The sequence below is a fragment of the Anguilla rostrata genome, chromosome 12 (genome assembly GCF_018555375.3).
Source record: "Anguilla rostrata isolate EN2019 chromosome 12, ASM1855537v3, whole genome shotgun sequence".
In the NCBI taxonomy this organism is placed as follows: domain Eukaryota; kingdom Metazoa; phylum Chordata; class Actinopteri; order Anguilliformes; family Anguillidae; genus Anguilla; species Anguilla rostrata.
The window spans coordinates 19,259,508-19,273,459 of record NC_057944.1 but is presented as its reverse complement, the minus strand read 5'-3'; the positions used below and the strand labels follow the sequence as shown (position 1 = coordinate 19,273,459).

At 47.0% G+C, this 13,952-nt stretch overlaps 1 protein-coding gene across 1 annotated transcript; it reads right to left on the bottom strand.

The window, feature by feature from the left end:
- Window positions 1-1,360: 1,360 nt before the first annotated feature.
- LOC135236342 (uncharacterized) lies at window positions 1,361-13,848 on the bottom strand. The gene is made up of 7 exons (XM_064302647.1): window positions 13,668-13,848; window positions 12,797-13,041; window positions 11,448-11,604; window positions 7,131-7,283; window positions 5,152-5,415; window positions 3,295-3,382; window positions 1,361-1,834 (listed from the first exon to the last, which is right to left on the bottom strand). Exons 1-7 carry the CDS (start codon window positions 13,804-13,806, stop codon window positions 1,753-1,755), a joined length of 1,128 nt encoding a protein of 375 aa, XP_064158717.1. The 5' UTR covers window positions 13,807-13,848; the 3' UTR covers window positions 1,361-1,752.
- Between the last annotated feature and the right edge of the window lie 104 nt (window positions 13,849-13,952).

The following is a 13,952-nucleotide window of genomic DNA, read 5'->3' as shown; positions in this document are numbered from 1 at the left end:
CTGAAGCATGAGAAGACAGGCTTTAAAAGCTTGAAATGGAGAGCTTGCTCACTGGAACAGGTTCAGCTGGCTACAGAGGGGTCAGAGTCCTGAAATGCCAATGAGAATGAGGAGTCGGCCATGAAGAGAAGAGAAAGAAGATTAAAGTGAGTGGAGTTGTACAGGGAGTCCTGGATCATCAGGGAGAGTGAGTGGGACTGTTGTGAGGCTTGAATCTGGAGTAACGACGGGTCTTGTGAGAGATTCTGAATGGGGGAATGGGGGAAAGTGCGTTGGATTGTAGAACAACATCGAGTTTTACTTTTTTCAACATGAGGGAGTGAGATGAATTGTCAGAGATTTAACATCAAAGAGAGTGAGTGGGATTGCAGGGGAAGTTTCTAACACCAGAGAGTAAAGTATGGCTCTTGAGAGAGAGATATTGAACATGAGGGAGTACACTGGGCAGCAGGGAGGGTGAGTGGAGTGAAAGACGAGGTCCTGTAGAGACAGGTTCCAGAGAGGCTGCAGAAGTGAGGACCAGTGTCAGCAGAACTGCTGGAAACTGCTGCCATGGTACTCATTAAGGATCCTCATTAAGGAGTTAATATATTAAAGTGAATCCTTTATTTAGTCTTCATTATATTAGATTTACCCATGTGTAACCACAGTTGGGAAAACTGTACAAAAGAGATGACTAACCAGTATTTGGTCAAACAAATCTGCTGTCTGTTTATTGGGTGGTGCTAGAGAGGTAAAATAAAACAATAGCTATGGCCATGTACTCAGTATGGTAAAACACGCTTGGCTTTACTCCAGGCAGCAACCAGACTGGTAAAAACTACCATGTGGGTAGATAGTCATTTTCTGTTTGTTCGATGTCAGTCCATATAGAATGCTAATCAGTCTGTGTCAGGCATAGTTTATACTTCTGTGTCACTTCATAAAGCAAAGATGTATGTAATTTCCCTATACAATAGACTTGACATTTCCCCTTGGATGTCAGCTAGATGCTAATAAGCTTAGAGGAGATGCACATCTAAGAGAAAACAGTACTTACACACTGTGTAGCTGCTCCACTGAAGTTGGTACAGTCAAAATGGTTGAGGCATAGGTTGCTTTGCAATGTGGCACAGAGGTATAAACTATAGAAAAGGGCAGCAATAAATTTGACCTGTTGTAGTTTCATTCTTTATGAAAATTAGAAGTGTTACTTTTTCTTAATATGTAATGAAAATGGAGAATTAGGGACTTGAGTATTTTATATATGGATGAATGTCTTTTACAAAACTAAGAAACTAAGGGGACCGTGTGGTATTGGTTTGGACCAAATGTCCTTCATGACCAAATTATAATCAGTTATAAAATGATTAAACAGAAATGACATGCATCCCTCATTTTCATTTATTTTCATAACACATGTACAACACACATTTTTACTCTGATTTTTTAACTTCATATAGTTTTATAGTTTAGGTTTATTTCTTCAGGGAATCAGTATGAAAATTGATTCTTTTACACATCATACACATATATAATGACTAAAATTCCATTTATCACCCCAGCCACTCACTTCTGACACTGCTAAAGCCTGCCTCACTTTACCTCACTTTGCTTATGACAAATCAAAAAAGACCGCTTGTAAAGTTATTCTCTCCTTTTTCTGAGAGAGAAAATCAACTTGGGGGGCAAGAGGTAAAAACGATTTTAAGAAACAGCAGTGGCAGCAGGGACCTCGCGGCGAGGCCGGCATCTCAGAATCCCGTGCACAGGTCAGGGAAGCAACGCCACGTTCAGCTTGTCCCTGAGAATCTCCTCCTCCTCCTCGTCCGCGTGACCTTCGGCGGACTCCTTCCTGTCGGATCAAAGCGGAGGGAAGAAAGAAAGAGGGGAAGAATCCCCCGGCTTCAGCGGCGTCCCTGGAAGCGCTGGAGACTAGCGTGTGACTAGCGCCTTAGTGCTAACGGCCATGAATGAAACATGAGCGCCGCTACGCTAAGCGCCTATAAATATGCACAGTGCGTGGATCAGGGTGCCCCTCCCTCACGCTGGCGCTAAACCCAGCGGGAGGGGGAGAGAAGAATGGGGCCTAGCACCTCGCTTCTGGAATCCGCCAAAACCCACCCCACCCCACCCCCCCCCCTGCGTAAGACGCGGCGATGCAGGGCCACCAGTGCTGGTCACTCGCACGTATCTCTGAGACCACGTCCGCATTTGAACCCTGTCGTGTTTCAGAACTGCACCGGGTTGTCCTTTTTAATCCTGTTCCCGCACGCTTCGGTGTAACACGGCGTGGCTACGAGACATTAGTCAAGCAGCCCGGAGCGGTGATTTCTCCCTCTCTTTACCCCTCGTGCGCGCACGCAATCAGAGCGACACGCCGCACACAGTCGCTGTCACTTAGACGCTCACACACTACCAGCAAATGGATATCAAAGGGAGATTTACTGCCATTGTGAAAACAGCAAGCCATTCGTAATGCTTAAAATCAAGACGAGCCACTGTGGATATGCACACGTCAAACACAAAGTCATACACACACCCACACACAAATGCACAATAAGGATAACTTGATTCATTCAGCTCATTTCTTATTGGTACACAAACTGCCACACAGACATTTTAAAGCAGAGAAATTATTTGAAAACTGAAGAGGTAAAATAAGCTACAAGAGCAAATGCAGTCATAGCACAAAGGCACACACATGACATGCATCCGCACACACGTGCTTAAGCTCAAACACGCACACCCACACGCACAGCCTCTCATTTTCGAAACTTTTCCTCCCGTAGCCGAGAGGCAACACCTCTGGGCGGCTCAGCACGACGGGGCGACTGTTTTACGGAGGTAGAGCGAAGACGGGATCACACGCTCGCGCTGTCTGGTGGAGGGTTTTTAATGAGGCGACGTGGGAGAGAGCGGGCTTTAACAGAGGGAAAGCAGAAACAAACGACAGAGCGGCCTGATGAAAAGGCGCGAGCGGGGCGGGCGCGGGTCACGGGGCGGAGACGGCGCGTGCGGGGGGGTGCTCTGGGAGCTCGCGGGTCGGGCAGCGGCGGCCCCAAACCCCCCGCAGCGCGCGGTCGGATACAGCACCGCGCGGCTAGCTCGAGGAAAAATAAAACGCTTACTCCGCTGCGCTCCAAACAAACGAGCGGTTACACACATTCCTGCTTTCCCCATTTCATAATGAACACAGGACCAGAAACGCTAATTATTCTGGGGCGCGGGTGTATTGGGGAGTTTTAACGAGTAAGCAGAGTGCTAACGAGTTGCCATTAATGAGCCTTCTTTCCGGGGGCTGGAAATACCTACCGCTTAGAGCCGGCTCTCTCGCGGCTAGCCTCCAGCCCTCCGCGCGCCTGAGCTGGAGACGAGGCCCCTGGGTCAGACGAGCACGTGCCTGAGAAACAGAGAGCTCGGTGACATCACTGCCTCATTACATCACAAATCACCAGCACGCACTCGACCCATGCAACAGCACAGATGACATTTAACAGCAGGAGCCATGAAGCCGTGATTAAACAGAGCAAGAGTGCAACGGCCACATCGTTCCACAGACCTGCTGACATCTGAAAAACATTTTGAGTAAATAATAATAATTTTCAATTACCAAACAATGAGGAAATCAAATAACATTCAGATCAGATTGTAAAGTATGCGTATACAAGCAGAGTCTGTGGGAACTCTCGTATGTACCGTATGGCTGAATTCACAGAAGTAAACTTCCAGCAAATACAAGCAAATACAAGCCACAAAGTGCACAAGCAAACTCCATTCCTACCTCTCCGACTAAATCACTGCATTCAAGGAAATAAGTTCCGGAAAAATACAAGCAAAGGAATTGCATTTTCCTCTCCAGCATGGACAAAAAACATCTTAGCCTATGAGCTACTGCCGGTTTGAGCGATTGCCGGTACAAACTACACGAGCAAACTGCATTCCTACAGTACCGCCCTGACTAAATCATTGAAGGAACAAGAGTTTAATTTCACACAAAACCACAAATTTTCCTAACAGTTTTGGACTGTGGCTGTAATGGCCGGGCGGTGTTGGCCGACCCCGCATTAAATGAACTGTGTGTACACCTCCGAAGTGCTCAAAGGACCTCCGGTCATTAATGGGCTTAATCTACTTAATCCAGAGGCCTTGTTCCAATTGCACGACATCGATCCATAACAGCCAGCGAATGACTAACAGCGAAGGTAACTGTAATATAATGAGACGGGGTGTGCCCAAAGGTTGCCTCGTTGCGGTTAGACTGACACAGCGCAGCACAATTCATCCAGACAGAAGGCCTAGCCGTTAGCAGCGCCACAGAATAAATGATAAAACAGCAGACACGACATTAAACCCAACCATCAAATGAACATTTCTCGCTTAAGTCATTAGCCTGATTAATCTTTCATGATACTTAATCACAGCTACTTATTTTCATCTCAAAACGTGCACTTTTTGGGCAAAATAACTCTTGTTAACAAGAATTCAAAGGCCTCTGGTCAAAATCCATCTCTGTGGATACAGCCCAACTTTTGTCACCCGCACTTACAGATGAACGGTGCAAAGTTTCTTACTTAAAGATGCTGATGCAAACTTAATGCATGAACGGTAAACAGAATTAAGCGCGCTTGTTTTCAGGGAGAGCTGATTGAGCAGTCCTCCGCTCAAGTCACCTTAGTGAACCTGCAGTGTCTGTAATGCTGATGGTCATGTGCTCTTTTGATTGCTTCTCTCAGGGGAAAAGCATGTAACCTTAAAGTTGCCTTCCTTTTGAAGGATATTATAAACTGTCACAGTGTCATTATGCATTTGGTATTAATAGACATCCTTATCCTAAGGACACATCTATTTTACATATTAATACATGATGAATATTTCAATAAACGATCTGGGTGAAGTTAAGTATTCATGGACACTAGAGGAGTGTCCCTCCTTGGAATTTTGTGGCCAAAATTGTAATTAGGGTGCTAGACCATGTTGCCAGGGCTATGATTTTAATATGAACTAAGTAATTGACATTTGGTTCTCCAAGGAGACAAATGGACGAAGGGCTATTTATTATAAGTGCATACTTTGCAAAGCAATGCTAATGTTTCCCTGGATGTATGAATGTGTCGAGCCAATGCATGGCAGTTATGTTAAAACACTGGGCACAGCGTAAAGCACAACAACCTCTCCTGCTCATCAGCCTGAACTCCTCCTCCAGATTGGCCAGGGCCAGGCAGTCCGCCTCGTCCCCCAGCAGAGGGTCGTCACTCTCCATCCTGTCCACACACTCGATCTCCGAAATCTCCTTAGCGGCCCGCGACTGGGGTCTGGGCCAGGGGCTGGACTGAGGGCGGGGCCGAGGGTGGGGCCTGGCACTCAAGCCTGCGCTGATTGGACGGGCAGCCCTGGGGGAGTTCCTGGCTGACCAAGGCCGGGCTTCAACAGCCCCTGCACCTCACAGAGAAACAAGGACAAATGACAGGGCGGAGACCAGAGGAGGACAGAAGTGAGGCAGGGGAGGAAGAGGGAGAGAGACGGGAAAAGAGCAGAGAAGCAGGAAAATTACACACCCGGTTATCACAACGCAGGTTGTGCTCGTGACTATGTCTGCTTTGCTTCAGGTACATGTTGGCTCTCTCCAGGCAATAAGCAGACCACAGCGGTCCGCTAGCAACAGGACCGTTCACAGCCTATTTTGTATTCTCTGAGCTGCTGGCCCTCTCCTCCCTCTCCTGCGCCTTGCCTGGACCGTCCACTAGAACACCGCCGCGGTGCTGATTTGCGATGCGCTGGCAGGCAGCGGCGTGACATCGCCAGCGGGCCGCTGCATGTTCGCCAGCTGGGTAAACACTGCATTCGCACACCACACTTAAAGCGAGCGCGAGAATAGCGAATAGCGTCTAATCACACGCTTCCTATTAAACCGCGCGGCACGGCAACGGCAGCGCCTGCGGTGCTGTGAAATAACTGTGAAGTGTCGCCGTGACGACGGCGTGGTTACGGGGGAGCGCTGCTCGTTAGGACGGGGCTGTCGTCGGCCGCGTCTTTTACCGTGTACCGCGCAAAAGACGCGGGTCATGTGAATGAGCGAAGAGACGGGTCACCCGATCTATCAGTTTTCGGCAAGGCGAGGCGAAACGGGGGGGCCGCGAGCTCACACTGTCAGCGGGCGTCGGCTCAGCCCCCACCCCCCCTACTCCCCTCCCCACACACACACCGCCACAGCCAGGGGCAGCGAGCCTCCCAGTTCGATTTGGACCGGGAGAAATTACACCCGTCACGGCGGTGAACAGATTGTTTTTCTTTGGCACTCCGAACGACGGGCTGGGGAACAGACGCCGGCCTGGAAGGGGTCCGGCGCAGAGTAATCTCTTTACCGAACCCCCAGCGTCCCCGGCAGGGCGCGCCCGCACGCAGGAACCCGGAGCACGCTAACCAAACAGGCTTCTGGCTTCCTCCGCTACGGCGCTATCCGGCCAAAGAACACCTTCCACCTGTGAAAACTCTCCGCTTCTGTCTGTCTGTCCCACCGTTCTTCCTCATTAAGGGCCTTACTTCTTAAGGACCGGCTTACGGACTGTGAGCGATGCAGTGTCCGGTAAGGTGGATTAAATGTTGTGTAAAAGTCTGTTTAGTCTCACTAGGAATGCATTAGGCAGGGGTCCAGCATAAAATATTAAGCACGTTTCGGTCTATAAATCTTGATTAAGTCTCTGAGAGTGTTTTCTTGGTCCTCGGGGGAGGTGAGATGGATTGATAGCGGGAGAGCAGAAAAGCCTAGGGCCTTTGAACAGGAGAAGACTGGAGCACATTAAGATACTGGGGAGGAAGATAAAATCTACTGGGAGACTTAATCGTACACATACCTCACCCAAACGCCAAGGACAAAAGGACCAGCAGGCAAAGAATTAAGACACATTTATGGACACGTTTATAGACAGGACGACAGACATACCGTTCTTCAACTTATTTATGCAGTACTTTGCGGTCCAAGCCCACACACACGCCAATAATTTACTCTCCCAGACCCACAGTGACACATACATCATTAAATACACTTTGTCTGCATTCGCTGTACAGCAGAAAAATCCCAGTCCTTGTAAATTTCGTGTCACTTCAGCCTTCGTAAAAACAGGCGGGGAGGGGGGGCGAGAGACCCTTACCTGAGAAACCGGACCTCTGCAGAGGAGACGCAGGTAGGCGGGGCTTGGCTGCACGAGGGGAGATGCTGATTGGCCGGCCGCTCAGCACGCCGAGGACCAGACGTTCGTCTGCGCAGTCACGGAGGCTGCTGCCCGGCCTCCAGCTCTCTGGGCCTGGGAACAAAGGAGAGGTGGCCAATGAGAGCGCTCGGCTAGTCCTGAGGTTCGTGCCGCTAGCCTGGAGAAAGCCGCTTCCCCTTAACCGCGCCCGTAAAACATGATGCAGTGTGACTGAGGCAGGCCAGACAATCGTAAGCCATGATGTACTGTCTGGCAGCATGCACGCTAACAAAGAAACCCTCTGGCTTGGAGGCCTGTGGGAATTTAAATGCGCACGCAGGAAGACGTGCGCTGAGGACGACACGCAGACTGAATATGTAGCTGTGAACAGGGCCTGTGTGAAGGGCAGGGGTCTAACCTGTAGGTGTAAACTGGAGGAGTTAACAGAGTGAGAAAGTAAACTGCGAATGTTGTTGCTTAGCTTGCACCCGCGAAAATAAACGACAGAAAAAAGGCGGCATGAGCTGGCCTCAGCCTTCACACTTCTGCAGCACCGATAAATGCATGTTAGGGAAGCATGACATCATACTGAGACTTTCATTTTTGTCCCCTATGAGGGACAAGAGTCTCAAGGTCAAGAACAATATATTCTTCTATGCTGAAACCTTCAATAAAAAATAAAATATATTTTAACATATTCTCACAGCAATATTTTTGTAATTCAAGACACTTGTATTATATCAAAAACTCTAATAATTATTCCTTTTTTCTGACAGGTCTCAGGAGGATATGTTAATTTTCTTGCCATTATCAATAACCAGTATTGGTCTGGCCATACTGGCCAATGCCAACATCAGTGCTAATGCCTGCCTTTTTACATTATGCTACAGATCTAAACTGCAACCAAAGTTCCACACTCTTGGAATAAGACAAGCACAGACGACAATCCATTTAGGAAAATGTAACAAATGTTATTTGTAAACAAAATGTATTTCTACTTCCTTACTGGAAAACTTCCATTAAACAGAACCTCTAACAAGAATTGATCTCTTTTAATAACCAGGAACAAAAACATTAAACTGCAAATAAATGCCAGTCTCCAATAACAGTGGAAATACATCGCCTTGGTAACAGGGATGCAGTTTGTCCCCTTGTCCCACTGCAGTACAGTTTAAGGTGTGGTAGCTAGCTAACTCATAGGTGTCACTATTATGGCACCAGAGACGGTTTGGTATTGAATTTAAAGGCTTGAGTAACGTATTATTTGGGAAATTAGAGTGGAGCAGCAGCAGCAGCACTTTGGAATAGGCACAAAGTCAGTGCGCTAATGGACGGGGAACAAAGGCTCCAACAACTGAAACGCACAAATTCCAAGAGTTCATTGCTGCTTCACAATGACGCTACCAACATGTGCAGATACATATGCTACCTGTAGGTCAGTAATGTACTTTAACAAATACACTTTCAGTTCTCCAAGCCTTTTATCATATCGATCGCCAATTTTAAACGCTGTCTCGTACTAATGTGAAAACCCATATGCTGGCAGTTTCAATACCAGTAGCCCAGATTTAGAATGACGTGTAGCCTAACCCCCAAGCAAGAAAAACCAACAAATGCTGGTCTCCAATAACCAATAAATGGCAGGCTTATTTGCTTCGTAGGCAATGAATGGGTGGGCTATTAATTTGAAGTTTTATGGCACTTTATTATTAAGCACAGGGCATGAGTCGAGAGAGGTCCTGAGTCTTCGTATAGATTTGCTTGTCAGTTAATCTGGTAAAACAAGATCAATTCAAAATAAATAATAAAAGAGGTTCAAATGACTACGATTAGGCCCAGGGCCCCCATCAGGGGCAGGCAGCCGGATACGTGAGGTCAATGGTCCGTGAGCTTGTGTTAAATTTTATTGACCCGGGTGAAATTCCTGGGTGCGACAAAATGATATTCTCATATTACTCCCGGGCTCTGGAATTTCACCCTGCAGCCCCGATTAGGCTACTATTTCAGCAAGATATTTCACTTAATTTACAGCATCAACGGTGCATCAAATGAGTCACCTCTCTACTGCATGCATGTTTCATCATATTGGCCCATAAGGTATTACATATACAGTATGTGTGTGTGTGTAAAATTTTGCCACCAGCATCATATCATAATTATCATCAACAGTGCAGCACGTGTAGCACAGTCACAGCACACGTGATCATAAAAGATCAGTTTTGTGTAAGAAGGTGGCTTTGTGCAAAAGTGCAGTTTTGTTCGATCCGTCTCCACCGCTCATTTCGCTGATATTAACTCAAGGTTTGACTCTATTGGATATTCTACCCCGGTCGCCAAACCTTGGTTTTTGTCCTTGTTTTTCTCAGCCACGACAGCAGTGCTGTTGAGCGAGGCTGCAGGGTGTGACCATGTGACCTCCTCCTGCGGGATGTAACAGGGCCTTTTGTGACATCACGTATCAGTGCTCATTACACTGGACACTGAGCACAACCAACAGCCTTCCAGGTCCCACAAGGACTCATTACTGAGGTTAGACTGTGTGTTATGTAAGCTGCTATTTAATGCTTAAGTGGTTTGCTGTTGCTGTGAAATCAAACAGTTTTTGTAGCGCAAATAAAACGGTGTAATAGACTATGTTTTTGTGAACCAGCATGTGTTTTATTTATAGATAGTGTGTGTGTGTGTGTGCAGGTGTGTGTGTGTGTGTCTTTGCGTGTGTGTGTTTAGGAAAAGTCAGAAATAGTTTTAGTAGTTTTAATGATGGAGAGTTTGGATGCAGAGTAACGAGAAATGTGATAGCCCTGAATGCCTTATGATGAGCTGTGGTTGTTGTAGTGCCTCTGAGGGCCAGTCGTGGCTGAAATGTGCTGCGGTGAACATGCAGCATATAATCTGAAGGGAAACTAAAAATGGCCAGTATTATCACTTATTAACAGCTGAAACAGAGGAGGTCAGACACAAGGTCTGAAGTAACAGTATCTCATCAGGGGGTTAATACAGTCATGTGTGAACAAGTGCAAGAATATATACAAATATAATAGTAATGTTTATTTTGCTTGTAAATTACTTAGTATAAATAACATATATCTAAGTTAGGATGTGTCATTTTCTGTCAATAAAATGTTATCTAAATATATTCCCTTGTGATATCACATTCTCTGTACTGAGCAGCAAAACACAGTCATTATTTGTTTGGTTGTGATTCCATTGACTATTAACACATGTAGAAACTTAGTAAGTGTCAATCATTTTGACTGGAAACTAGGGTTGTAGGTTTGCCTGCTCATGAATATTCATGAGGTCAGGCACAGATAGCAGGCCTCGCTGAAACCCTTTCTCTGGGACCCCAGAACACAGGGTTGTGCCTCAAGTGCAAAAACAATGGAACTTCCCATTGGACTGGACTTGACCCACCTCTGTCAACAGACAGGAGCATTACAGCTTACAGCAACCAGGGTGACCCCAGACCCCTAAACCCTTGACAATAATAATCTTTCCCACAGACATGTGCCATGTTTCAGGGGAGACCGGTACAGCGGTTTGGCTGTGACAGGGAAGAGTGCAGCATCCTCCAGACCCTGCCGGTTAGACCACAGGTCACATGTCGACCCCTGCATTCGCTTTGCTTTGTCGACCTCTAAGCTAGAAACAAACAAAGCTAAAAGGAGGGGTCTGTTGGGGTGGGGGGAGGGGGTGCGGGGGACTGGCAACCGGTACAGCCTGGACCCTGCACCCCGGCCGCGGCTCTTAAAGAGAAAGCGCGCACAAGTGACGAGCTAATCCCCGCTCTCACATTTCTGCAGAATAGATAATGATTTCTCCAGCAGCGTGACTTTTTAACCTCTTTTGTGTACATAGACTGCTTACCACGCAAGCGATGCTCTCACTTCATTGCTCACATGAATCCCACTCATAACGAAGCCGTTACAAGGACCTAGCGACGCACGCTAGTCTCAGCTCACATACTTCTGCAGAGAAGATGGCCATTTCTCCAGCAGACCTTTTCTTTATGCTGCACAGCGCACACACACTGCTCCGGCTTGATTTCTAATATGAGTTCTTGACATATTCCGAAGCTGTTTTGATTTTTTATTTGTTCATGACTGCACCTCATTAATAGTTATGCGTGTCACAGTAATGAGTAACGATTCTGAATGGAATATTACTCCTGGCAAAGTTGGACACAGATGCAATCTTAAAATTTAATCTCCTGTAACAAAAGAGCGCCAACACTTGTGTTTAATTGCATGACAACAGGAATTTGCTCTCCGCACTGACCTCCAACGAGGTGCTCCACTGGGTCCTCGCACTCCTGGGATTTGTGTGCGGAGAGGGGGCCGGGCGAAACACGGCCAGCCTCTGGGTCCAAGCCCAGGGTGAGGAAGCCTTCCAGACCTGTGTACTGGACCGGGCGATAGGCCAGGCTGTGCAGGGCCTGCATAGGGTAGAGAGAGAGAGAGAGAGAGAGGCAGACAGAAAGAGAGAGAGAGAGAGAGAGAGAGAGAGAGGGAGAGATAAAGAGAGACAGACAGAGAGAGAGGGAGAGAGACAGAGAGAGGAAGAGAGGAAGAGAGGAAGAGAGAGAGAGAGAGGGAGAGAGAGAGAGGAAGAGAGAGAGACAGGGAGATAGAATGTGCTGCATTATTACACCTGGGCACATCAGTATGGATTACATCTCCGAAGGGCTGGCCTGCACACTGCTCTCCCCAGAGACGTGCAGATTGAAAAAGCTGGATTAGGCCATTTGCATGCTAGCTGGAGTGTCTAAAGAGGTGAGAGAGAGAGGGAGCTAGATAGCGAGTGAAAAAGAGAAAAATAACAATCGAGCCGTGTTTTGCAGAGTTAGGAGATCAGACGAGTGGGATGAGAAAAAGGAAAAAAAGATATTACAGTCTGCTCACATGAAAAGAAATGGAAAATATTCAATTTTTGATTAGGTATTCTGTATTTGCTCATTTTTAAACATAATTAATTCACGGCAGTTGAAGGAACATGACTTTTTGACATGCAGACAAAGCCTGGAATAACAGTTGTGTCTGATCAGACCTTTAATTCTAGGTATTTAATAAACCCTTTTCTGGTGCCTTTTGTGTCCACTGCTTTAGCACAAATTGCATCATTAAACCGAAGTTGGGCAATTGTCCCCTTCAAATTACTATTTTTTCTCTCCCCTTTCTAGTGTGGCGATTTCACAGGAGAAAAATCGAAATATGGACCTTTTTGAATAGAATATGAATAATATCTAATTGATCAAGTCACTCATAACCTATATTTTTTATGTAGTTGGAAACTTCATTGTTCACCCAAGTCAAGCAGCCAGGCTCCTACAGTGAACCGTAAATGCTGAGTCAGCAGCAAGTGCTCGCCAAAGTCCTGAAAGTGCTCATTTAGAAACATCAATGCGGTTTGCACCTGGAGTGCAGATCCCCGTGTGGGAGGCATAATGGTTGGACAATAGATAATGGGAAATGTAGCTGAAATAGCCACAGGAACAGGAAGGCTTTCAGGATACACTAATGCTGTAATACTAATTCTGAACGGTGTGTGTGTACTGCAGTGGGTACCAGTGATGGCTGGTAAGCATTATTCATGACTGTGTTGGGGGCGGGGGGTGGCTGGACTGGTACCAGGGACGGGTCAGAGAAGAAGACAGGCTGGTCGAACGTCCCCATGTCCGGCTCGGGGTCCAGGCCGCTGCCCAAAGCGGAGTCCGGGTCTGTCCCCAACGGCACTCTGGGAGGCTGAGGAACATGGCCCGTCTGCTCTCCGTGTCCCTGCGCCCCCAAACCAGCTCTGGCACTTATCTCCTCATCCTCATCGCCCCAGCGCGGCGACTGCTCCGGGCTGCCGCTCGGGGTCTCGCTGCAGGAAGCTTCGCGCAGACACGAAAGAAGACAGAGGAGAGAGAAAGACAGGGAAAGGAGGAAATCAGATCTGTTGGATGAGCATTTCATGCACCTGCCTTCTCAAAAGATTGAAAAAATCCTCTGCAGAGGATTCCAAGACTCACAGAGTGAAGGCAGATCCATTTTTCATAACAGACCACACCAAGCTAGCAGGGTAAATCTCCTTTTTTTCCCCTTACGCAAATACATTAATAATGGTTATTGCTGCACCTCATCTTTTTAAGTCGACATATGACCTCCAAGTGAGCTGCTCAAGTTTTTGCTGCTGCTATGATTTGGCAGCCAATCCCTTCAAATTTAATAAGGAAAAAGTCTCGCTGTTTACAGATTGTACAAGCTACCGGTGGCCATTTTTCACCCTATAATCACCTTGCTGCCTTGCGTTACATTACCCTGTATACTTACTCGTTGCCATAATTGATTTAACTTTTTTTATTGCCATGCTTGAACTAGCTTTGTCTGCAGTGCAGGAACAAGAGAATCCTCATCAAACACAGTATTTGTTGTGTCTATATGATGAAGTATGATCATTAATTGCTTCTGTACCCTGAGAAAGTTCAAGGATTTTTTGTTAATGTGATTTAGTGGTCACCTGATTCAGCCCTGGACTGTGTTGCAGATGACAGGGTCGGACTCAGACGATTAGCTGACAGCGGGGGCTGAGGAGTTTCAGTCAGGACAAACTGAGCAGGTTCAGAGAGGGAGGCAGACTGTAGAAACCTAATTGACATAGAGGGCTGTTCAAATGGTGGTGGTGACCCAGATCTAGTGGACAGAGGTGGAGAGATCAGTGTTGACTGAGGAATGGGTGGTGGTGATGGATCCTGAACCGGTCAGTAGCAACGAGGTTTCTTGAAGCTGTTCATGAGGTTGTTCA